The 21531-nt window shown below is 57.7% G+C and overlaps 1 protein-coding gene across 4 annotated transcripts; it reads right to left on the bottom strand.

Moving 5' to 3' along the window:
* Positions 1-318: 318 nt before the first annotated feature.
* On the bottom strand, positions 319-20068 carry NUMA1 (nuclear mitotic apparatus protein 1). Of its 4 annotated transcripts, none has more exons than XM_064725886.1 (25): positions 19989-20068; positions 17236-17308; positions 16215-16303; positions 14452-14531; positions 13640-13722; positions 13471-13551; positions 13111-13195; positions 12592-12718; positions 11896-12050; positions 11436-11553; positions 9881-9998; positions 9399-9539; positions 9004-9126; positions 6127-7995; positions 4358-4426; positions 4145-4255; positions 3846-4064; positions 3606-3730; positions 3270-3510; positions 2336-2603; positions 2087-2223; positions 1775-1975; positions 1292-1402; positions 1043-1204; positions 319-843 (listed from the first exon to the last, which is right to left on the bottom strand). In XM_064725886.1, the coding sequence occupies exons 2-25, from the start codon at positions 17275-17277 to the stop codon at positions 808-810; spliced, it is 4791 nt and encodes a 1596-aa protein (XP_064581956.1). In that variant the 5' UTR covers positions 17278-17308; positions 19989-20068; the 3' UTR covers positions 319-807. The 4 variants fall into 4 exon arrangements, with proteins under 4 accessions (XP_064581956.1, XP_064581937.1, XP_064581926.1 ...); XM_064725867.1 differs by lacking the exon at positions 19989-20068 and adding an exon at positions 19537-19793 and having other exon boundaries at positions 12592-12715; XM_064725856.1 differs by lacking the exon at positions 19989-20068 and adding an exon at positions 19537-19792.
* Positions 20069-21531: the final 1463 nt, after the last annotated feature.

Below are 21531 nucleotides of genomic sequence, written 5' to 3' on the forward strand. Positions count from 1 at the left end.
TTGAACATCTGTGGCAAGGCTGGTGTGAGGATGGAGAAGGTGCTTCCAGCCCCATGGCCAGATTTGGTGGGATTTGAAGCACTGTAATGGCAGGGGTTGGTACTGGAGAAGAGTAAGTTCAAGGAGAAAAATAAGACAGAAATCTGCACAATGACTGCTTGGTGGTACTGCAGGGTCTGTGGGTGAGCATCCTGCCTTGGGACACCCTGTGTAGTTCAGTGATAGGGCAAGGAGGAGCTCATGCTTTTCCTTCCCTCAAGTCCTGATGAGGGTTCCAGTGCATGTGGACTGTAGGAGGAGGAAGCCAGGACCCCCAGAGCAGGTGAAAAATACACTTTATTTACAAGTAGAAACATTTAAAAATGCTGCCTCAGCTTCCCTGGGAGGAGCAGGAGGACCGGGCAGGTTGGGGGGGTCCCACACACAGGGAGCAAAGGTGGTGGCCCGAGGGATGCTAAGTTTCACCTCTGTCCCTGTACCTGAGGCTGCAGAATATCCCTGGGGAGAGCTCAGCTCCTCCAGCTGCAGCCTGGTGCCAGCCCCTGCACCCCTGTGTGTTTCCAGCCCTCAACCTCGGTGCATCCCCCTGCCTTGGGTCCCGGAAGGATGACAATGGCTACAGGAAGGGCAAGGGGGCCTTGCCCTGCCCAGGGCACCCCACAGTTTTCACTGGGATATGCAAGGCAGTCGTGTGGGTGGCCCCACCTGTTCATCCTCAGTGCTCCTGGGCCCTGGGGGGGCAGGAAGAGGTGAGGGGGTGCAGGTGGGAGGCCAGGGCAGAGCCAGCACGCAGGGACTGAGGAAACCTCAGGATCGCTTGTCCGTGCGCGACTGGCGACCGGCCTGGAAAGGACAGAGCGAAGATGGGAGGTTAGGGACCATGAACGTGACCCAGCTCCATGCTGGGACCTGCTGCTGCCATAGCACCGCAGGCCCAGCAGGACTGTGCCCCTTGTCCCCATGGCCTGTATGCAGCCAAGGCAGGAGCTGGAGGCACTGAGCCTGAGCTCAGCAGCGTCCCAGGGGGTCAGGCAGTGCCTACCTTGCCCTTTGGGGACTTGGCGGTGGCGATGCGGGACGAGCGGCGGGTGCCGCTGGAGGATGTGGGAGTGCTCCTCTGGGCGATTGCCCGGCGCAGCAGGCGCCTCCCCAGCTCCCTGGGGGTGTTGAGGATGCTGAACGCCATTGACTGGCGCCTCTGAGCCTGCAAAAGAGGGGCAGGACCATTAGCTCAGCGTGGGGCAGGACACAGGGGTCCCTCCTGATCCCTCTTTTTCCCTCTGAAGCTTACTGGTGTGGCTGGGGCTCGCTGCTCGCTGTCTTGACTGGCCTGGGAGCCACTCTGTGCGCTGCGGTCCTGGGAGCTCTGGGGCCGTGGGAAGCAGCTGGTTGGCTTCTTGGACTGGAAAACAGGGGACCAGCTAGTACTGCCATCTGGGGGTCAGCCTGCTATGGGGCTGGCAGGAATGAGGGAACTGAGGGGACAAAGGGAGGGGATGTGATTGAGGGTAGCTGTGCCCAGGGAAAGCAGAAGGCTCAGCCCTTCGCCTCTGGAATGGCTTCCTTGCCAGCGCTGGGAGCATCACAAGTACCAGACACACCACTGGATGCTGGGAATACTGGGCACTGGAATCCAGGATCAGCGGGAACATGTGGCAAATGGAGGCCACAGCAGCTCCCTCAAACCCTGGAACACCTCTTGTTCCCAGTGGGAGCTGTGATGAGCTCCTTGTTCCCAGTAGGGTGCTGTGCTGGGGGACTGGGCTGAGCTCACCGGGGGGGTGTCGGGGCCCTGGTGGGTCTCCTCCGAGAGGCGCTTCCTCCGCTGCCGGGTGGTGACGCTGCCGGCCTGGCTGCTGTGCTGCCTGCTGGCGGCCACGGGCTGGGAGGACTGCCTGCTGCCACGCTGCAGCGTCTCTTCTGGGTCCCCCATCTTCACATCCTCATCCGTGATGGTTCCCAAGGAGGTGGAGGGCTGGGGAGAGGATGTGGGGATGTTGCTGAGGGGCACTGTCCGTTCCCAGAACCCCTCCCAAACCCCAGTTCTGGACAAAGGGCTGCCTGACCTCCCCCTCCTGGCCCTTACCATGCTCTCTAGGGGGTAGCTGGTTTTCAGGTGGGGGGGGCGGGCCTGGTTCCGCCGCTGCAGCTCTGCAATGCGGTTCCAGTCATCCAGCTGCTCCGGCTCATCCTGGCACATGCCCAGCTTCATGGTGCTCTGGCCTAAATCCAAAGCAAGGAAGGGTCAGGGGGCTTCCAAGTAAGACCTGACTCCGCCAAGGCAGGGCAGAACCCCACAGCCAGCAGTCCCAGTGCCTTCCCCGCCCATACACACCGAGGCTGGAGCTGCTGGTCCGCTGCAAGCGCAGGGAGCTACGGGTGACTGGTCGGTAGCCAGGGAGGCCCAGCAGTACTGAATGGCCAGGGGTCTTTTCTGGGGAGGAGGCTTCCAGCTTTGCAAGCGTTTCCTGGGAGGGGAAGCTGGTGAGGGAGCGGGTGGAGGCACCTGAGCGCAGACGGCCCTTAGCAGGGGAAGATGTTTTTGTGGACTGAGCCAATGGGATGTTCTTGATGCAGACCAGTTCCTCAGGCTCTCCCTGTTTCTGGGAGAGAAAAATCCATAGATAGGGCTTAGGTTGAACAGACCTTAAAGCTCATCTCCTTCCACCTCCTCCTTCCCTTGGCTGGGACACCTTCCACTAGACCAGATTGCTCTAAGCTGCATGGGCAGTCACAGCTTCTCTAGGCAACCTCACAGGGAAGAATTTCTTCCCAATATCCCATCAAACCCTGCCCTCTGTCAATGGGAAGCCACTCTCCCTTGTCCTGTCACTCCAGGCCTATGTCCAAAGTCCCTCTCCAGGTCTCTTGGAGCCTCTCTAGACACTGGCAGTGGCTCTAAGGTCTTCCTGGAGCCTTCTCCAGGCTGAACACCCCCTACTTTCTCAACCTATCTCCAAAGTAGAGGGACTTCATCCCTTAAAGAGCTTCTGTGACTTCCTCTGTCCTTGCTCCAGCAGCTCCATGTCATTCTGATCTTGGGGCCCCAGAGCTGGAAGCAGCTATGCAGAGTGGAGCAGAGGGGCAAAATCCCCACATTGCACTGCTACCCACTGTGCTGGGGGTGGATCAGCTGAGGACATGGCTGGACTTTAGGCTGCCAGCGCACACTAACAGGTCATGTTCAGCTTTTCAGTTCCCAGCCTGCTGGGTCCCTCTGCAGTGCTGCTCCTGATCCCTGCATTCCCCAGCAGGGGCCCCCTGCTCACATCTGTCATGGTGATGTTGATGGTGGTGCGGCGCCGGGCAGAGCGGGTCTTGCAGCCGGAGTCCAGCGAGAAGTCTGCCGGGAAGTTGGTGCTGCTCTGGAGCTGTGACCGCGTCTCAGAGAGGATGGGAGTAAAGTAGAGGCTCTCCAGGGATGACTTGGTCTGGGGCAGCCGCTGAGACAGCAGTGACTCTTCACTGTCTGACGGCATCGAGACTTCCAGCTGAGAGCTGGTAGCCTTCCTGCAGAGACAGGGGATGAGGGTAGCACCAGCAGGCTGACCAGGCCATCGGGAACAGTGGATTTTTGGGGTGCTGGAAACAGATTGATCTGGTACCTGGAGGAGCTGAGCTGCTGTGCCTCATCGAGGCTATCAGTGCTCTGGTCAGCCACACTCTCAAAGGAAGCCTCATGTCCCTTTACTGTGGCAGTCTTCCCCTGGAACTTGCTGAGTTCCTGCACCTGAATGGGAAACAGGGAGGAATGGATGGATCTATCCTCCAAACGAGGTGGTGATGGAAGCGAGGACAAGGAGGCAACTATGAAGCAACAAGAAGCTCAACTATGCCATACCCACCTGAGCTTCCAGGCTGCAGATCTGGCTGGTAAGATTCTTGCAGCTCATCTCAGACTCCTTGGCCTGCAGGATGCTCTGCTGTAGCTCCTTGGCCAGCCTCTCTGATTTGCTCTGAAGCTCTGTGTTCTCTTTCTGCAGGTTCTCCATGGCCTTCAGCTTCTCTGATAGCTCCTGGTTCTGCTGCTTCTTGGCATCATAATCTCTTTTTGCCTTCTCCATCTAGGATATAAAGCAGAGGAATCCTGTCAAGCTTCCCAGCAGTGTCAGGGACAGCAAGGCCATACTAGCCCCCAGCATACCTGCCCTTTGTAGTGCTCAGCTGCCTGCTCCTTCTGGGTGAGCTGCACCTGCAGCTCTGCCACCTTCTCCTGATGGCTTCTGACTGCTGTCTGCAGCTCCCCTTCCAGTGCCTGAGGACAGGGAAGAGACTGGCTTAGAGGCAACCCAGGTGAGCCCCCTGGCAGCACCAACAGCTCCAGGGCTCAGCCCCCAGGCTTTTGGTCCCTCTTTACCTTAACTCTCTGCTGCTGGGTCCAGGTGGCCTTCTCATGCTGAGTCAGCTTTTTATTCAGTTCATCCACCTGGAAGAAAGAACATGGCTTGGTGAGACCAGCTCCAGGCACAAAACTACAATCTTCCTGTGGAGGAGCACAGCCGCTCCTCTCTAGCCGGCTCTAGGGCACAATGAAGAAATTTCCTGCCACAGGGCAACTGCTCAGCACCACCCACTGCCAAGGAAGATCCCAGGACATGGCAAGGTGACAGTCACCCACCCCATGTTAATCCTTACAGCAAGGCTGGCTGCAACTACCCAAGCATAAGGAGCAGTCATGGGCTGGAAGCACAGCCCATGTTAAGTTCCCAGTGCCCAAGCACTTGCAACCTGGAGTCCCACAGGTTGTCCAGCACTCTTGACACAGGTAGCTGGCTGCTGCAAGTTCTGGCCTGGCCATGCTCTCCCTGCTCCAGGGGATGCTGAAGGAGCCCTCAGCCCCCTGCTCATAGCCACAAGGCCTCTGCAGAGTCCTGGGCAGCTCTGGCCGGGACTGGACAGGGAAATGTGGCTTTTCCAGCATTGTTTCCCAAGTGCTATCTCCTACCACATCTGAGATCAATGCTGCTCTAGCCACATCTGGGCCATGCTGCCTGAGCACAGCTGTTCCTATCCGTTGTGCCAAGAGTTGGGCTTGGTTAAAGGTGGGGGGAAAAGCCATCCCAGCACTGAGACAGTCCTAAGCTGAGGAGCCCTGCATGCTCCTGGCAGCCACTTGCTGCATGTGCTGCCATGGGGCGTGTGAGAAGCCAGGCCAAGTTGCAGGCACTAATGTGAGGGACCAGGTGGCAGGATGGGAGCCCAGTTGCTGCTCCCTGGAGGTGAAGGTGCCCAGAGACTTGGAGCCAAGTGCCCCATGGCTGGGTCCATGCTGTGAACAGTTCACAGTACTGTACAGTCCACAGTACAGTACAGAGGAGAGGGTGGCTCCAGCAGGAAGTGGCAAACAAGGAGGGCTGTGCACTGTCACTGAGCAGCCAGCTCTTGGTGTGTGTTACCTGCTTAGTTTGGTCCTTCTGGATTATCTCCAACTGCTCCCCCCACAAGCACAAAAAGCAGAGGTGAGTACACAGCTGAGACACAGGCGGTTTTTCATACAATCATGGAGTCATTTAGGTTGGAAAAGCCCTTTGAGACTGAGTGCACTGCCAAGACCACCACTAATCCATGTCCACATGGATTAGTCGTGGTCTTGGCAGTGCAGGGATCCTCCAGGGATAGGGACTCTACCACTGCCATGGGCAGACTGTGCCAGGGCTTGACAACCCTTTCAGGGAAGGAATTTTTTCCTAATAGCCAACCTAAGCCTCCCCAGGCACAACTTGAAACTATTTCCTATTGTCATGCCATGTGTTAACTGGCAGAACAAGTTACCTGGGAGATCCCCATCTGGCTGCATCCTCTTTTCAGGGAGCTGTTTCACCCTTTCAGGGCAGAGACAGTCCCCCCCCAGCCTCCTTTTCTCCAGGCTTAGCTCCCCTCCCAACTCCCTTAGCTGTTGCTCATCAGACTGGTGCTCCAGAGCATTCCCCAGCATTGCTGCCCTTCTCTGGAAACACTCCAGCACCTGAATGTGACAGTCCCTTTCACACCTAGAAATGTGTCCCACACCCCTAGTCCCTGTGCTGAACAGGACATGGATTCAGGGGTGTGCAGAAGGCTGAACACATCCCTTTTCCAGGAGGGCACCCCCATCCACATCCCTCCTGCTGGGAGTGCAATCCCTACCTGACTTGTCAGTCTCTGCGTCTCCTCCAGGAGTTTCTTCCTCTCTTCCACGGCTGCCCCCTTGCTGCTCTCATACTCCTGCAGGGCCCGCTCCTTCTCTGCCAGCTGCTCCCGCAGCGATGGCACCTTGGCCGCCTCCAGCTTGGCCTGCGCTAGCTCGCCTTGCAGCGTGGACACAGCTTTTGCTCTCTGCTCCAGGTCCTGGCGCTGCTGGCTTTCTAGGGAGGCATGCCTGGCCCGAGCGCTGTCAAGCTCCTGCTGCAGAGCAGCCAGGAGCTGCTCCTTCTGCAGGCACTTGTCCTGGCAGACCTTTGCCTCCTGCCGCAGCTCATCCTCCCGCTCGCTCTGGCTGTGGCGGTCCCTCTTCAGCGCCTCAATGGTCATCCGCTGCTTCTCCATCTCGTCCTGGCACCGCTGCACCTCCACCTTCATCAGGGAGCACCTCTCGGCTGCCCGGGAGGCTGCGGTGGCCATCTCTGTCTGCAGCACCCGCAGCCTCTCCTCCAGCTTCTTGCTCTTCTCCGACTCAGCCAGGATCAGGCGTTTCAGCTCCTTGCTCTCCCCTTCCTTCTCTTTCACCTGGTGATGGAGGATGGAGACCTCCTGCTCCAGGCTGCTGATCAGGCTGTTCTTCCTCTCCATCTCCTGGACACACTGGGACACTTGTTCCTTCCAGCTCTCCTTCTCTTGCACGGCAGAGCGGAGGGCCACCAGCTCCTTCTCTGCAATCCGCAGCTGATCCATGGTGCCTTCCAACTCCTTGGACTTGAGCTTCTCCTGGGACAGCTGCTGGGAGACTCCCTCCAGTGCCTCAGCAGCTCTCTGGGCATCCGCCTCCAGCTTGGCCACACGCTGGGCTGCTGCTTGCTCTGCCACAGCCATCTTCTCCTGAAGGGATGACATCTCGGCCCTCAGCTTCTGCTCCTCTTTCTCCTTCTCCTTTGCCCATGACTGAGCGCTGGACAAGTCAGCCTGGAGTCCAGCCAGCCGCTCTGCCTGGGCCTCCAGCACAGCCACCTTCTCCTGCTCAGTCTGCAGCTGCTGACAGGTCCGGCTGTGCTCCTGGCTCAGCTTCTGCTTTTCCTCCTTCAGCCGCCTGCACTCTTCGTCCTCCCCTCGGGTGGCAGGAGAGGCTCCCACGGGCTGCTCCCGGCTCTCCTGTGACACCTGGCGTGTGGCCAGCTCCTCACCCTGCTCCGGCAGGGCTGGCTCCCGGCCCTGAACCAGCTGCTGTCTCTCTGCCTCCAGCTCAGCTATCCTGGCCAGGTTGCCTTCCAGGCACTCAGCTGCCCGTCTCTTCTCGTCCTCCAATATTCCCTCAGTGTTCCGCAGGGATTCCTCCAGGAAGAGCAGCTGCTCCTGCAGGCGGCTGTTCTCCCGGGCCAGCTTCTCCCTCTCAGCCAGCCTCTGCTGGCTCTCCTTCAGCCTGCCCTCCAGCTCCTGCAGCTGGGCTTTCAGTGCCTCTGCTGCCACTCCCTGCTGCCGTTGGGCACCCAGCTCCAGGATCTGGGCTTCCAGTTCGCCCACCTTGCGGCTCAGCGCAGCCTTCTCCTCATCCCTGGCCTGCAGCTGGCTGCTGAGGGATGTGTTTGCCTGCTGGAGCTGCTGCAGGGCAGAGTCCCTTTCCCGCAGGGCCTGCTCATGCTGGGCGCTCAGGGCAGCCAGCCGCTCAGCCTGCTCCTCAGCAGCCCGTGCCTGCAGGTCCCGCTTCAGCCTCTCCTGGGCCCGCTGGCTCTCAGAGAGGGAGCTCTGGAGGCTGGTGACAAGGCTGTCCAGCTGCTGCTTCTCCTTCTCCAGCTGCTGCTTCGCCTCCTCCAGCTGCAGTCCTTTGGCCGTGAGGCTGGACACCTCCTGCTTCAGCTCCTCCAGCTGGCAAACAGAAGAGCAGGGAGACACTGTTGGGTCTGACTCAGATAGTGCTGCTCAGCAGTACCCAAAACACTGCTGTGATATCAACACCTTTCCAGCTACCCATGCAAAGCACAGCACTGTGAAAGGGAAAATGAACTCTTAACCCCCACCCCCAGCAAGGGTCTGGGAGTGGGCACAATGAGGCCAAGTGACACAAATTAAACAAAGGGATATTCCACACCATATGATGTCAGCTCAGATATAAAAGATAAGGGACGTGGGAGGAATGGAGGGCACTCATTATTTTAGTGTTTGCCTTCTGGAGCAGACACTACACGAGCTGAAACCCTGCTTCTCAGGAAATGTCTAAACATCACTCGCTGATGGGAACTAGAGATTTGCTTTTCTCTTTGCTTATACACACACAAGCTTTCACTCTTTTTATTTTAGTAAATTGCCTTATCTCAGCCTACTAGTTATTTTCCATCTTATTTTTCTCTCCCCTGCCCTGCTAGGAAGGGGAGTGATAGCAGAGCTTGGTGGGTGCCTGGTGCCCAGCCAAGGTCAGACTACTACAGGGACAAAACATGCACCCCCTAGGTGTTACTCAAGTTGTAGCCAACATGCTCACCAGAGCCCCATGTGCTGCATTCCACTGGGAGCTGCCCAGTGCCTGCCTTCCCTCTCATCACACCCCAAGGGCACCTTGCTTTTCCCTCAGCCTTGTGCCACTCTGCTCCCTTGGACCAAACACCTTCTTTTCACCGTGCAGGAGATGCTCTCTTCACAACCAGTTCATATTGTGGCAGGCTAGGGAAGGCACTAGCTCCCTGGCAGCAGGATTTGAAAATTCAGCCCAAAAGGAGGTCTTCCAGAGTGCTCAGCCCCACATTCCCCTATCCAGCAGTACAGAGCAGCAGGCTCTGCCCCACATGGCTTTGCCATGCATCTCCTGGCACCTGCTGCTCTCTCCAACTGGAGTCGTCCACCATTCAAGCCCTTGAAGCTGCAGGAGCCTCAATGTACCTTCAAAATGTCTCCCATGACTTCTCCCTTCTCCTGGGTGCTGCATTCCTCCAGCTTGGCCAACTGGTCCTCCAGCATCGAAATCTTTCCCTGTAGAATCTCGACTTTCTCTTCTGAGCATTTCTGGAGACAGAGATGGGACTGAGTATGGTGCAAGACACAAGAGCCAACCAACCAAGGACAGCAGCCCATCCCACCCTGGGGAACCCTTCCTTAGTTTCAGGCAGAGGCTTCCCACAGGAGCTGACAGTTAAACAGCTTCTCCCTGTGTGCTGGCAAAATGGGCAGGAGGGCTCCTGGCTGCTGCACCCTGCTTGCAGTTGGCGTGTCCCCCAGCTGGGGGGGACCGTGAGGAAGGTACAGGGGGGCACCCACCACTCCCCAAGCCCCCTGACCTTGTCCTGCATGGCTGCATGCAGCTCCTTCTCCAGCTGCCGCTGCTTTTGCTGCGACTGTGCCATGGCACTGTTGTGCTCCTCTGAGAGCTCATTCAGGGCTCGTTGCAGCTGGACCATATTGCTGGCGATCTCCCGCAGCTGCCAATGAAAATCCACCCAGTTCAGAAGAGAGGCAGAGTGTGCCTTTGCTGCTCAGGGCTCTGCCCACTCCCCATGCCCAAGAGCTGCAGCACACATGGGCATCCTGGGTTCTGGGTGTTCACCAGATGCAGGCAGCTCCACCCAGACGCCATTCCCCCACCAGAGTTCCTATTTGGAATAGGATCCAGAGCCCAAGGCAGGCTTGCTCACTTGGTCAAAGATTGCATTAGCAGAACCAGAAACATCCCAGCATCCAGCACTGCCATCAAATCCTCCCCCCGGGCTCCATCACAACCAGCTGGGCTGTGGGGACATGCAGAGGACACTGCACCCCGTACCTTGAAGGAAAGATCCCCATTCTCCTCGGAGAGCTGGTTGATTTTTCGGTCCATCTGGGCTTTTTCAGTCTTCAGGTCCTGGCACTGCCTGAGAGCCTCGTGCAGGCGCCCCACCAGGCTGTGGGAAAGGAGGTGCTTAAGGAGGCGGTGCATGCTGGCAGCAGGCAAGGATATCACCAGGGATCACTGCTGCTGGATATTGCCACGGAAACTAAAGGTTCCAAGGGATCTCCATATGCCTTGCTGTGACTCTACCATCAAACCCAGCTCTAAAACTGGGTCCCAACAGCTGGCAAAGCAGAGTAGAGATAAGCAATGTTTGTGCTTTGCAGATGCCCAGCTGCTCCAAACTGAGAGCAGAGGCAGCTGTGGGACTCCAGCCACCCCCCTGCAAAGGGAAATAAGTGAGGAAAGGACAAAAAAAGACACGGCACTTCCAGTGGAGGTTGGGCAGCCTTCCTGAGTAAACAATGGCACAGGGACAGAGCAAAGACCAGGATGCAGTGTGACAGGTGATTTCAAGTGTGTGACAAAGCCCAGCACATGGGATCAAAGTAAAGGCCTGGGAAATGGGCTGGAGTCAGGAGTTCCAGGATCACCCTGAAAGCTTCCCCTTTTCCAGGGCGAGACCCACAAGGGCAGCACACCCTTTACACATAACAGGATTAACTGCTTCCATGCAGGATTTGGGTTAAGAGTGGGCTGTTAGAACAGGCTTCATGGTTTGGGACTGGATCCATGCCCACTGCAATAAAAATGGGTTGCAGGCCATAACTGCCCCGAGGGCACAGGCAGTGTGATGGTGGCACAGCTGTGTCAAGGGCTGATCCCACAGCATGGGCAAGGGATGGGGAGGAGGGGATTCTGCTCCTCTCTGGTGGGACCCCATCTGCAGAGCTGCCTCTGGCTCTGGGGTCCTCAGTATCACAAGGATGTGGAGCTGCTGGGGCAAGTCCACAGGAGATGCTCCAAGGGCTGCTGGAGCCCCTCTGCTCTGGAGACAGACTTGGAGAGACCTGGGGGTGTTCAGCCTGATGTTGAGAAGGCTCCAGGGACACCACAGAGCACCTTCCAGCACCTAAAGGGGCTCCAAGACAGCCAGAGAGGGACTTTGGACAGCAGTCTGGAGTGACAGGACAAGAGGGAATGGTCTCCCACTGACAGAGGACAGGGTTAGATTGGATATTGGGCAGAAACTCTTCCTTGAGAGGGTGATGAAGCCCTGGAACAAGTTGTCTAGAGAAGCTGTGGCTACCCCATCCCTGGAAGAGATTCAAGGCCAGGTAGGAAGGGGCTTGGAGCAACCTGGTCTAGTGGAAGATGGCCCTGCCCATGGCAGGGTATTTCAGCTAAATGAGCTTTCAGTTCCCTTCCAACCCAGCCCCTTTTTTGATTCTGTGCCTGCTGTCTTCTCTCCAGCAGCAGAGGAACCAGAAGGTTTGCTTTTTCCCGTTTCATGCACTGCTAGGGAAGAGACAGACAACATAGAGTCTGGGGATGTGGGAGTGACAAGATCCCACCTAGGAGGAAGGAGTTGATGCTCCTGGAGGATTACCTCTCATTCTTCTCCCTCAGCTCCTCCATTTCTTTGGGCTCCAGCAGGTCTTCAGCTTGTTTCTCATTGAGCTTTACCAAGCGATCAATCTGCTGCTGCATCTTGGTGATCTGAGCATCTGGGAAAGGGGGCAATAAAGTGCCCATTACCAACTTTTCATGTCACGTGAAGCCCCCACAACAGCATTTCTGCACAGAAACCCTCTGCAGCAGGAGAGCAAAGAGCCGGGTTACCAGTGCTGCTGCTCAGCATAGGTGTTGCTTCAGTCATGGCTTTTGTTGCCCACGCTATATAAGGCAATACAAGATGGAAGAAGGAACCTGGAGTCTCACTTGTGGCACGGCAGGATGGACCATGCATGAGCAGAGTTGTGGTGGGGTCACGAAAGAAAAGTCAGAGAAACAAGGGGAGATCTCTGCCCCAGAGCCCTCCCTGCACCCCAAGATGTGCTGGTACTGACCCTTCTCCATGATGAGCTTGTGATTCTCCACCATCTCCACCTCCAGCTCTTCCTGTTTCTTTCTCTCAAAAGCCAGCTGCACCTTGAGCCTCCGCAGCTGGAACTGGGGGGTCTGCATGATGTCCCCCATGGGCGAAGACGGAGTGCTGGGGAGGCTGCAGAGAGACACACACAAGCTGGATTATCCTGAGGCAGCCCAGGCCCCATGCAGCCAGACCCACTCTGCACCCCCATCTCTGGGGCAGGCTCTGCTGCCCGCATCCCCAAGGAACTGCTGCCTTCAAAATATAGGAACAAAACAACACACATACAAAACCATTTCCATAAAGGAGGTAATATAAAAGCTGGTCTTCCATTGGAGGTCTCCAGGGGCAAATATGGAAAAATGCCTCCATTTGGAGACATGGTTTAGTGGTGGCCTTGGCAGAGCCGAGGGCACAGTTGGACTTGATGGTCTCAGAGAGCTTTTCCAACCTGAACGATTCCATGATTCTAAAAGGAGCTGGAGCCCAAGCTCACCTCCATCATCCATCCCCACATCATGCCAGAGCAACGTGCAGCAGGAAAGCACCAAGGCAGAACAGGGCATTCCGGGGAGTCAGCATGAGCCTGGCTACACCTGTGGGTCCCAAAAGCTGCCCCACCCACCCCTCCCTTCCTCCATTTCCCCTGGCAGCCAGGAGGCAGGGCACGTACTTGGTGCTGGGGAAGGAGGCGATCTTCTGCAGCTCCAGGAAATGCACCTCTCTCTTGTAAGGGAGAGAGAACAGTGGGGAATGTTCCTCAGAGCTGCTGCTGGACACACTGGACAAGGGTGCCTCTGCTGGAAATAAAAAGGGAGAAGAAGGCTGCCATCTTTAATATCTAAGAGGCTGAGCAGCTAAAATCTCAGGGGCACAGGAACCACAAATTCCAGTAGGGATGGAATAGCCGACTGAGGAAGCCAAACACCTGCCCTACATCCTCATCCCTCCTGCTCCACAGGCCTTCCCAGCAACTCTGCTCCCACAAGACTGTCAGCATCCCACCTACTCCTCTCCCCCAGGGAAAGGCTGAGGTACTGCTGAGTAGGAAGAGCCAGCAGGTCTGAGGTAGCCCTACGCTTGGGAGTTTACAGGGGACTGTTTTGTAGCTGAGCACATCTGGGTTGTGCAGCTGCCTTTACAGCTGGGCAGATACAGCACAAACAGGAGGAAAAGCCAGGGCAGCACTTACCTTTCCTCTGCAGAAATGGCTCCAGATTCTCATTCAGGCACTCCTCGTTATCCAGCACAAATTTGACAATTGATGCCAGTTCAACCTGTGTTGGAGGAGCTGCAGAGTTAGTGGCTCTGCTGCAGGTCACAGGCAGCACCACAGCAGGCGTGGGGCAGCTCCCTGCCTGCCTGTGCTGCTGCCCACACTTGCCTGCCACAAGCTTTTGATAGCCCAAAACCACCAGTGAGCACCACAGTGCCCACTCCACACCGTCTTTCAGTGAGACCCAGGAGTGCAAGTCCCAGAGCACCTTCCCCCAAAGGAACTGCTGCTTCCCCCTGCACCCCAGATCCAGAGGAGGAACCCCAAAGGGATTACCTGGGTCTTGTAGTCAAGTTCATTCCAGTCCCCAGAATCCTTGGAACTCATGGAGGTGTGATACAGGAGCAGCACGGCCACCTGAGCAAGGCAGGAAAAGCATGAGTAACCCCAGGCCAGTCACAAGCACATTGGTGCCATCTGGGACTAAAACACAGCACACAGTTACCTTGGCCAGGGCCAGCTCCTCTCCATCCAGGAGTTTCTGTGCAGAGACGAGGTTTTCTGCAGCCACTTTGTGCCGGCAGTGCTCTGCAACATGAAGCAGAATTCCGAGTCACGCAGGAGCCACTGGGCACACTGCGTCCCCTGAGCTGGCACTCATGGCCAGGAGGGCACTGGAATGCATCCCCAGGGAGAAGGGACATGGGGCAGGATGGGCTCCAGAGCTGAGATCCCCGTGGTCAGCCTTGGCCATTAACTCTGACCGACTTTCATTCCCCTCCCTGGAACTCCACCTTAAATCCCAGCCTCCCCACCTTGGCATCTCCCCCCCAACATCAGCACAAACAGAGAGCTCCATCTCTGGGTGGGATATGAGGTGGGATATGGAATCTTCCCTCGAGGAAAGACCGAACTAGGAGTGAACCCAGATGTTAAGTGTCAGATGTGATAACACACTGAACAAGAGTGTGAGATACTTCCCATTTCCCTTCCCAGGATTTCTGCTTGGGTAAAGGTCTTCAACTGGGATTTGAAGAGCAGATACCCAACTAGGAAAACTACTCCAGGCAGCATCACCAGAGCAGCCACTGGCACCCTGCCCTTCACATCCAGAACCTCCTGATAAGGATTTCCATCTGGAAGTTTCCCCTTCCACAGGCTGCTTCAGGAAAGCTGCTGGCACCTCACAAAGATGCTGATGTGGGGTGAGGGGGTCACTTTGTGGAGAGGAAGCTGCAGACAGCAGCCCAGACTCTCAGAGGTCAGGGGCACCGAGCAGGGGCAGTCCCTTTCCCCAGCACCAGCGGAGGGTCTTACTCTGCAGGAAACCATGGATGAAGGAGATCCTCTCTGGCAGCGGCTGCTCCAGCATAGACTCCCCCTCCTTGCTCCCGTGGCTGGAAGAGTGCAAGGTTTGCATTAACTCCTTCTGGAGGGATTAGACCAACGCTGAGGTTTGTGCAGCAGGGTTTGCTGAGCCAGGGCAGGCTCTGGGGCACTGCTGTGCCTTCTGCCCCCACACCAGGGCCAGCAGAGCCAGGACCAACCACACGGAGCAGAATCCCCTGGAATCCCCCTGCTGGAGCCAGGCAGCCAACACCCCCCTGGCACTGCTTCCTATTCTGCCTGCCAGCCCCAGCATCCAGCACAGCACAGGGAGCTTGTGGTGGCCCCACTGGCCGGGAAGCACCACAGGGGCCAGTCCGTGCATGGAGCCTCGGGCTTTTCTTGCTGGATTTTGTGAAGCTGAAGCTTCCTCTTGCACTTATTTGTGACTACACTCTTCCTGAGCAGCCACCAGTTCATGGAATATCCTGAGTTGGAGGAGACCCACAAAGGTTATTAAACCCAACTGCTGCTCAGAAATGGCATGCCCAAAACCCACACCAATCATGCTTGACCAGCACTGCTTCAGTACTGTCACTTACTCCCAACGTGCCAAAACCAAGAACCTGGCCTGGGACAGGGGCTGCCACGAGGATTTGCTCCTCCTCACCGACTTCCTCTTGTGCCACCAGGAGCTCTCAGATCAGCCAGCTGCTGTGGCAGCTGCCCTGCTGCCACCCCACTTTATCAAGCAATGGCCAGGCCTCTTTAGAGAGCACACGCCATCAGGATCCTTGCTAATCCCAGCTGGAGCACAGAGCCAGGAGATTAACCAGGTCTGACTAAATATATCTGTGGTGCAGGCAGCTCCTTCCTCCCCACCCACTGCAGGCAGATCCCTGCTCCAGGCAGGCTCTCCTTACCCTGTGCAGGAGGTAATTATAGGAGACAGGCTCCCAGTGAGCCTCCCACCGGAAGGGTTTGAAAGCAATGCATGGCAGCTTCACACCCTCTCCATTTGTTTTTGTCAGCTCCTCAACCACCAGGCTTTGTCCCACCTCTGATGCCCATTATGGCCTGTAGATTTTAGTTGCCCCTTGCTCCCAGGGAACAAGCACAATTCCTGAAGGAGGCATTCCTCCCACCCCTGCCCAGCCACCTCAGGTCCCAAGGCAGAGCACACAGGCTCCATCCTGACCACACCATACTCAGCAGCAGCCTGACATCCCCAGGCTGCAGCACCTCATGAGGCAGAAACTGTCATTCTTTACACTGCTCTCCAGATACAAAGCTTCCTCAGGATCCCAAGGCTGCCACTCGGGAAAACTTGCTGGGTGTTCCCTCACCAGAGCAGCACCAACAGAAATGGATAATCTCCTGTGCAGCTGCAGGAACCCTTGTGCCACTGGCAGCAGCACTCAGGTCTTCTCTACAGTGCCAGGAGTGAACCCAGATGTTAAGTGCCAGATGTGATAACAGGTCTCAAAGGACTGGAACTCTGACCAAAACTTTCCATGGGCAGCTCTGTGGGACCCAACAGCTCTGCAGGCAGACCCCAGCTGTGCAGTAGCACAGAGGAGATGGAGATCTCAGTAGGCCAGAGGAGGAATAAATACCCCAAGACCCCTCACTCCCACCCTGCCCAAGACAGGAGCCCTTAGCTCCTCTCAGCCTCCTTAGCTGAGCCATGGCTCCAGGGACAGCACAGACCCAGCTGTGTGGTCTGAAATGTGTACACAGCTCCACATACTCACATTTTGTGGATAATTCTGATGAAGACACTGCAGTCCTGGAGCTGGGACAGATCATTGATGGGATCAGGACAAACCTTGGTGCTGTTCACCTAGAAATGGAGTGGGACAGTCAGAAACCAAGACAACACTGTGCTATGCCACTCATAACCTCTAGTCCTGGCAGGGGACAGCAAGACTGGTCTGGGGGTGAAAGTAAATCCACCCCTTTAAACCACCCCTTCCCAGGGAACAGATGAACATGATCCCCACAGCTCCACATCTGGGGGTCTGGCACAGGTCCCATTTATCACACTGTTGGAGCCCTCTTCCCTGGAGAGGCTGAGAGACCTGGGGGTGTTCAGCCTGAAGAAAAGAAGGCTCCAGGGAGACCTTGGAGCCCCAGCCAGTGCCTAAAGGGGGTTCAAAAGGCAGGAAAGGGACTTTGGACAAAGGCCTGGAGTGACAGGACAAGAGGAAATGGCTTCCCACTGATAAGAGAGCAGGGTTAGATGGGATATTGGGAAGAAATTCTTCCCTGTGACGGTTGTCCAGAGAAGCCATGGCTGCCCTATCCCTGGAGGTGTTCAAGGCTAGGCTGGATGTGGTTTGGAGCAAGCTGGTCCAGTGGGAGGTCTCCCTGCCCATGGCAGGGCATTCCAGCTGAATGAGCTTAAAAGCCCCTTCTAACCCAAACCATTCTAGGAGTTTTCACTTGGACACACCAGTGCTTTGTGAGACAGATCCAACAACACCTTTACAGTACAGCTGCTGCCTGCTTCAGTCTCAGCTCCATCTCCCAGGCAGTCTCCATGACCAGACCAAGCCATTCCAGCATTTCTGGTTGCTCAACAGGAAGGGTGAGCAAGGCTTCTCTTGCAAACACCCACCTGCCCAGGAACAGTAGGAACTGGACTACCCTAGGACCTGCCCCAGCCACAATCCCTCCTGTGACAAGCCCCAGCATCGAGGCTGGAAGCTGCCAGAGCTGGCAGCAGTATGTCCCATGCATGCAGCGAGCTCCAGCACAGGAGGGGGGACTTACCCAAGCCAGGAGAGCAGCAACTCTTTCACCATGAAGTGACATTGTGGCCAGCCTATCAGGTTCCTGCACAGACCTAAAAACATCAACAAAGGGGGAGGGTGGATAAAAAAGGTAAACTATAGTAACTATGTTACTAAATTTCTGGCGCCCAGCACCAGCCATTTGTGCCCACAAGGAAGGATGTGTCCCTGCATCTGGCCAGCTGTGCAGGAGCAGCCAGCATCCTCCTGCCTCCCCACAGGCTCAGAGTGGGGAGCAATGATGAGCAGCAGCCTGGTCCACTCCCACAGATTAGGATGCTGACAAGGGGTCAGTGGAAAACTGCTGCTCGGGCTCCTCATTCTCCTGCTGTGCCTTCCTCCCTCCCTCGCCTCCAAATGTCACTAACATTTCTGGCTCAGCAAGGCAGTGGCCAAGCCATTGAAGAGCTGCCAGCTCCCCTTCCACTGCTGCTAGTGAAAGAACCACCTGCTGGGGGCACAGGGAGCTCACAGCTGCATTGGGTGGGAGCAGGGATGAGCTGCCCTGACGGGATCTGGGATCACTGCCAGCTCCCCTTCACAGCGACCTTTGCCTCCACGCTGGCTGCCCTCGGTGCCACCCTGGCAGTCTTCCAGGGGAGGGGACTGCTGGGAGCCAAAAAGTCACCCAGGTGAGGAGGGGGCTCCTCAGCCTGTATTATTGCACCTGGACACCCACACCGTGACGGGCCAGGAGCCTGGCTGGAATCTGCAGCTGCTCAGCAAACACGAGCTTCCACTGCCGTCAGTCCAGCTGGGACACATGGGATCCTCAGCAGGACAGGTCCTCCCTCCAATTTGGCTAAAACCCAGCTCCCTGTCCCACGGCTGGGTCACTCAGCAACTCCTGTCCCTCCCCCTGGTGGCACAGCCAAGACCTCTCTCTAAAAATCCACCCAAAGGCACCGGGCAAAGCATTCGTGCAGCGCTGGATGCAGACAGATCCGGGGTGAAAACCGTGTCCCACCAGCGTCGAGCTGGGTTTTACCAGAACCAGTTTGCGAACACACTGGTGCCTGGTGTGAGACCTGCACGGGCAGGCAGGGCTACCCGCTCCTGCCGCGCTCCCAGCCTGGCCTGTCACTGGTGACACGGGCCACCCTGAGCGCCTGAAACAGCGCCATGACCCTCCGTGAGGACGTGCCATTCGTGATGGCAGGCGGGAAGCGGTCGGGAGCCCGCCAGCGGCCGTGAGCGCCTTCCAGCTGCATCCCCGCCTGCAGGGGGGCGGCGGGGACCGGGGAACGAGCTCCGGAGGTGGCGGCGGCCGCGGCGGCATTGTCCTTCCCCTCCTTCCCTGCGCCGCTCCGGTCACAACACGGCGTTACGCAAGCCGGCGCTCCGGAGCACCCGCCGTGCCAATGCTCCGGGGCACGCAAAGCCCGCGGGCCCCGGGTTGTCCCGGGCCAGGGTCCGGCTGAGGGAAGCACCCAGGCGGGGAGAGCGAGCCACGGCAGCCCCCGGCACGGACGGGCCCGCAGCAGGCGCGGGGCAGAGGGGGAGAGCAGCCGCCGGCGCGAGCGCCCGGATGTTGGCGAGCCCGGCGCGGCACCCGCGGCCCGGGGGACCCGCACCCCTCGGGGGCTGGCGAGGGGCCGGGCCGGGAGCCGTACGCTGCGGCGAGGCGGCGGAGCTGGGAGAGCTGAGCTTCGCCGCCCCCGCCTCGCCCCCCCCCCCCCCCCCAGCCCCGTTGAAAACAAAACAAGGAAGAGGCAGAAAGTCTTTGTTGGGGCCTTACCGGGGCCGCGCGGCCGTCGTCGGCTCGCTGGGGTTAATCCGCCATGAGCGCTGGCAAGCCGGGAAGGGCCGGGGAGCCAGCGGCCACGCACAAAAGAAAGTTGTTGAGCTTCTCTTCGGCGGGGCTGGCAGGCGGCGGTTCCCCTTCCTGGCCCTGCGCCACCCCACGTCACCGCGGCGGGGCCGCGCTCGTTAAAGGCGCACGGCACAGAAACCTCCGGCGCCTGGCCACGGGGAGGGGAATCGTCCGAGCCTGGACGCGCTCGCTGCCGTCGCCCTGCCCAGGCCGAGGGACGGAGAGCTGAGCCGGTGGGGCCGGCACAGACCCGCTCCCGGCCCCAGCGCAGCTCAGGGAAGCCGGGGCTCGGCAGAGAATGGCCCCCGATGCTACGTCTCCTTCTAACCTGACTGGAGTCACATCCAGCTGACCCTGAATATCTACCCCCGATACGCACACACCCCGCGGCCACAGACTGAACGGGAACCGGACCCTACGGGTCACCAGCTAGACCAGGGAGGAGTTGGGCGAGGAAGGGACGCTCACCCCTCGCTGCTGTTCCGGAGACTCTCGGAAGTCATCTCCGCAGCGCCCGGGCTACCTCAGGAGGCTCAGGGCCGCAGGATGGGGCTGTCCCAAGCACGGCACAGGAAGGACACAAGGAGAAGGTTCTTTCAAACCGGCGCTGGGGGCAGCAGAGGAACTCGCAAGGAGCGCGGCCGCCGAGTGCCGCCGGCGAAGGTTCCGACTTTGCCAAGCCCCGAGAAATGAAGAACCACACGTCCGAGCCACAGCGCTCCGGCCGCGACTGCCCCGTCCCTCAGGGACGGAGACGCCGCTGAGCTTGGCCCGAGACGGAGGCTGTGCCACACGCGTGCCCCGCCCGCCCGAGCGTTCCGCACCTTGCCCACCTCGGCACAGCATCGCTTTGCGGCCCTGAGCGCCCGCCGAGGAACCACCGGGCCCCCCACCGCAGGTCACCTCAGCTTTCCCCGTACCGTGACCGTGGCTGGGGATCGTCTTCGGCTTCGGTGTCGCCGGGGCTCCAGCAGTACTGACGATCCTCTCTCACGCCGGAGCCGCCAGGGCCCGGGCCGAGGCCGCTCTTATTCGAACGGCAGCGCCCGCCCCCGCTGCTGCCCATTGGGCACCGCCGGGCCGGGGGCGTCACGCGGGCGGGCAGGCCGCGAATCGCGGCGTCCGGCTCTCGCCTTGCACCGGAGGGGACAGCGCTTTGCCGGTTGCCGGGACCGTGGGCTACCTGCGGGACACGTGCTGCAGTCCAAGCGAGGGAAGCCCTAGCGTCGGGGGGGGTAATAGGGCTGCCTGGGGCCAAGGAGAACACAGGCAGGGGCCACCCGTGAAGGCAGAGTGACACAGATCGGACCACGGGGGTGTGTGGGAGTGTGGGGCTCAAGCCCCCAGTCAGAGGCGGACACAGGACAGGGGGTTGTGTGGGGCCACACGGAGTACTGGAAGCCCACAGTGAGTCAAGGGGGCACGTGGGGGACTCTAGCAGGGTGTCACATGCAGACACCCCACTCTGCCCTGCAGTGCCAGCTAGACAGGAGTCCTCAGCAGCCCCCAAACCTGTCCTGACCTACTAGTGGGGCCTCCTCTCACCGGGGGGGTCCTGCGCTTGTCCCTGTGGCCACAGCCCTGTTTCATCCTGTAGAGGCCCAAATAAGTTTAGCCATGGACTGGACTGTGGTGGCACATGTCCCCACCACTACCCAGGCGCCACCAAGACCTGAGAAATGCTTGTTAGGCCTTGGCCTTCACAAAGACCACCCAGACTAAGCCCCTCTTGAGCTTATTGGATACAATCTGTACCAAGGAACTAACAGATGTTTATTGAGCATCTGTTTTTTAATGAACAGATTTGGAAACTTATTTTTCTTGCTTGAGTCACAATCTAAGTGGAACAGTATTTTTGCTGTTGCACCTTCAACCAACTCAAATTGTGGCCAGGATGGAAAATTACTATGACTGAAGCCCACTCTCTTGGGACCTAGACAGCAATCCAAAGTGAGACCCCTTGAGCTCTCAATTATAAAGGGCTAATGCATAATGAAGCCCACTCTCTGATGACCCTATAAACCACAGTCCAAAGTAAGTCTCACTGAGCATTCTCTTCCCAGAACATAGGAGAGCTAATGCATATGTCTCAAACAAAGATAATTGGATGGCTGTGGAATCAACCAAGGACTGCTGGTAATAAACACTGTTGATATTAACACACCATGAAAAAGAAAAAGATATGGCTGAAGAAGGGAGCCAAGGTGAGACAGGACAGCCCTGGAAAAACATCCTTATTGTAGTTCCTGCTGATAAGCACAAGACAAAACAGCATAAGAATGAGCGGCACGAGGTGGGTAGGATTAAGATGACTAAAGACCCCCAAACCTGTTGGATCTATTTCCAGGTAGACCTGAAAGAACTGACTGTGCATGATAACTAATTTGCATAGAAAATGAGAAATCCTCTTCAGGCTGCGGAAACCTATCCATAAAAAGGCACCCTGCAATTTCCATGCCAAGT

This window comes from Zonotrichia leucophrys, chromosome 1, assembly GCF_028769735.1.
Source record: "Zonotrichia leucophrys gambelii isolate GWCS_2022_RI chromosome 1, RI_Zleu_2.0, whole genome shotgun sequence".
NCBI classification, from domain to species: Eukaryota; Metazoa; Chordata; class Aves; order Passeriformes; family Passerellidae; genus Zonotrichia; species Zonotrichia leucophrys.

Bases quoted from the DNA above. Each gene is read 5' to 3' on its own strand.
- NUMA1 (XM_064725856.1), bottom strand. From the start codon at position 19,571: ATGACTTCCGAGAGTCTCCGGAACAGCAGCGAGGG. The intron at 13,723-14,451 runs GTAAGACCCTCC...TTCATGTTGCAG, and splicing joins CATCCATGGTTTCCTGCAGA to AGCACTGCCGGCACAAAGTG. The intron at 1,403-1,774 runs GTGAGCTCAGCC...CCTGTTTTCCAG, and splicing joins AGGGCCCCGACACCCCCCCG to TCCAAGAAGCCAACCAGCTG.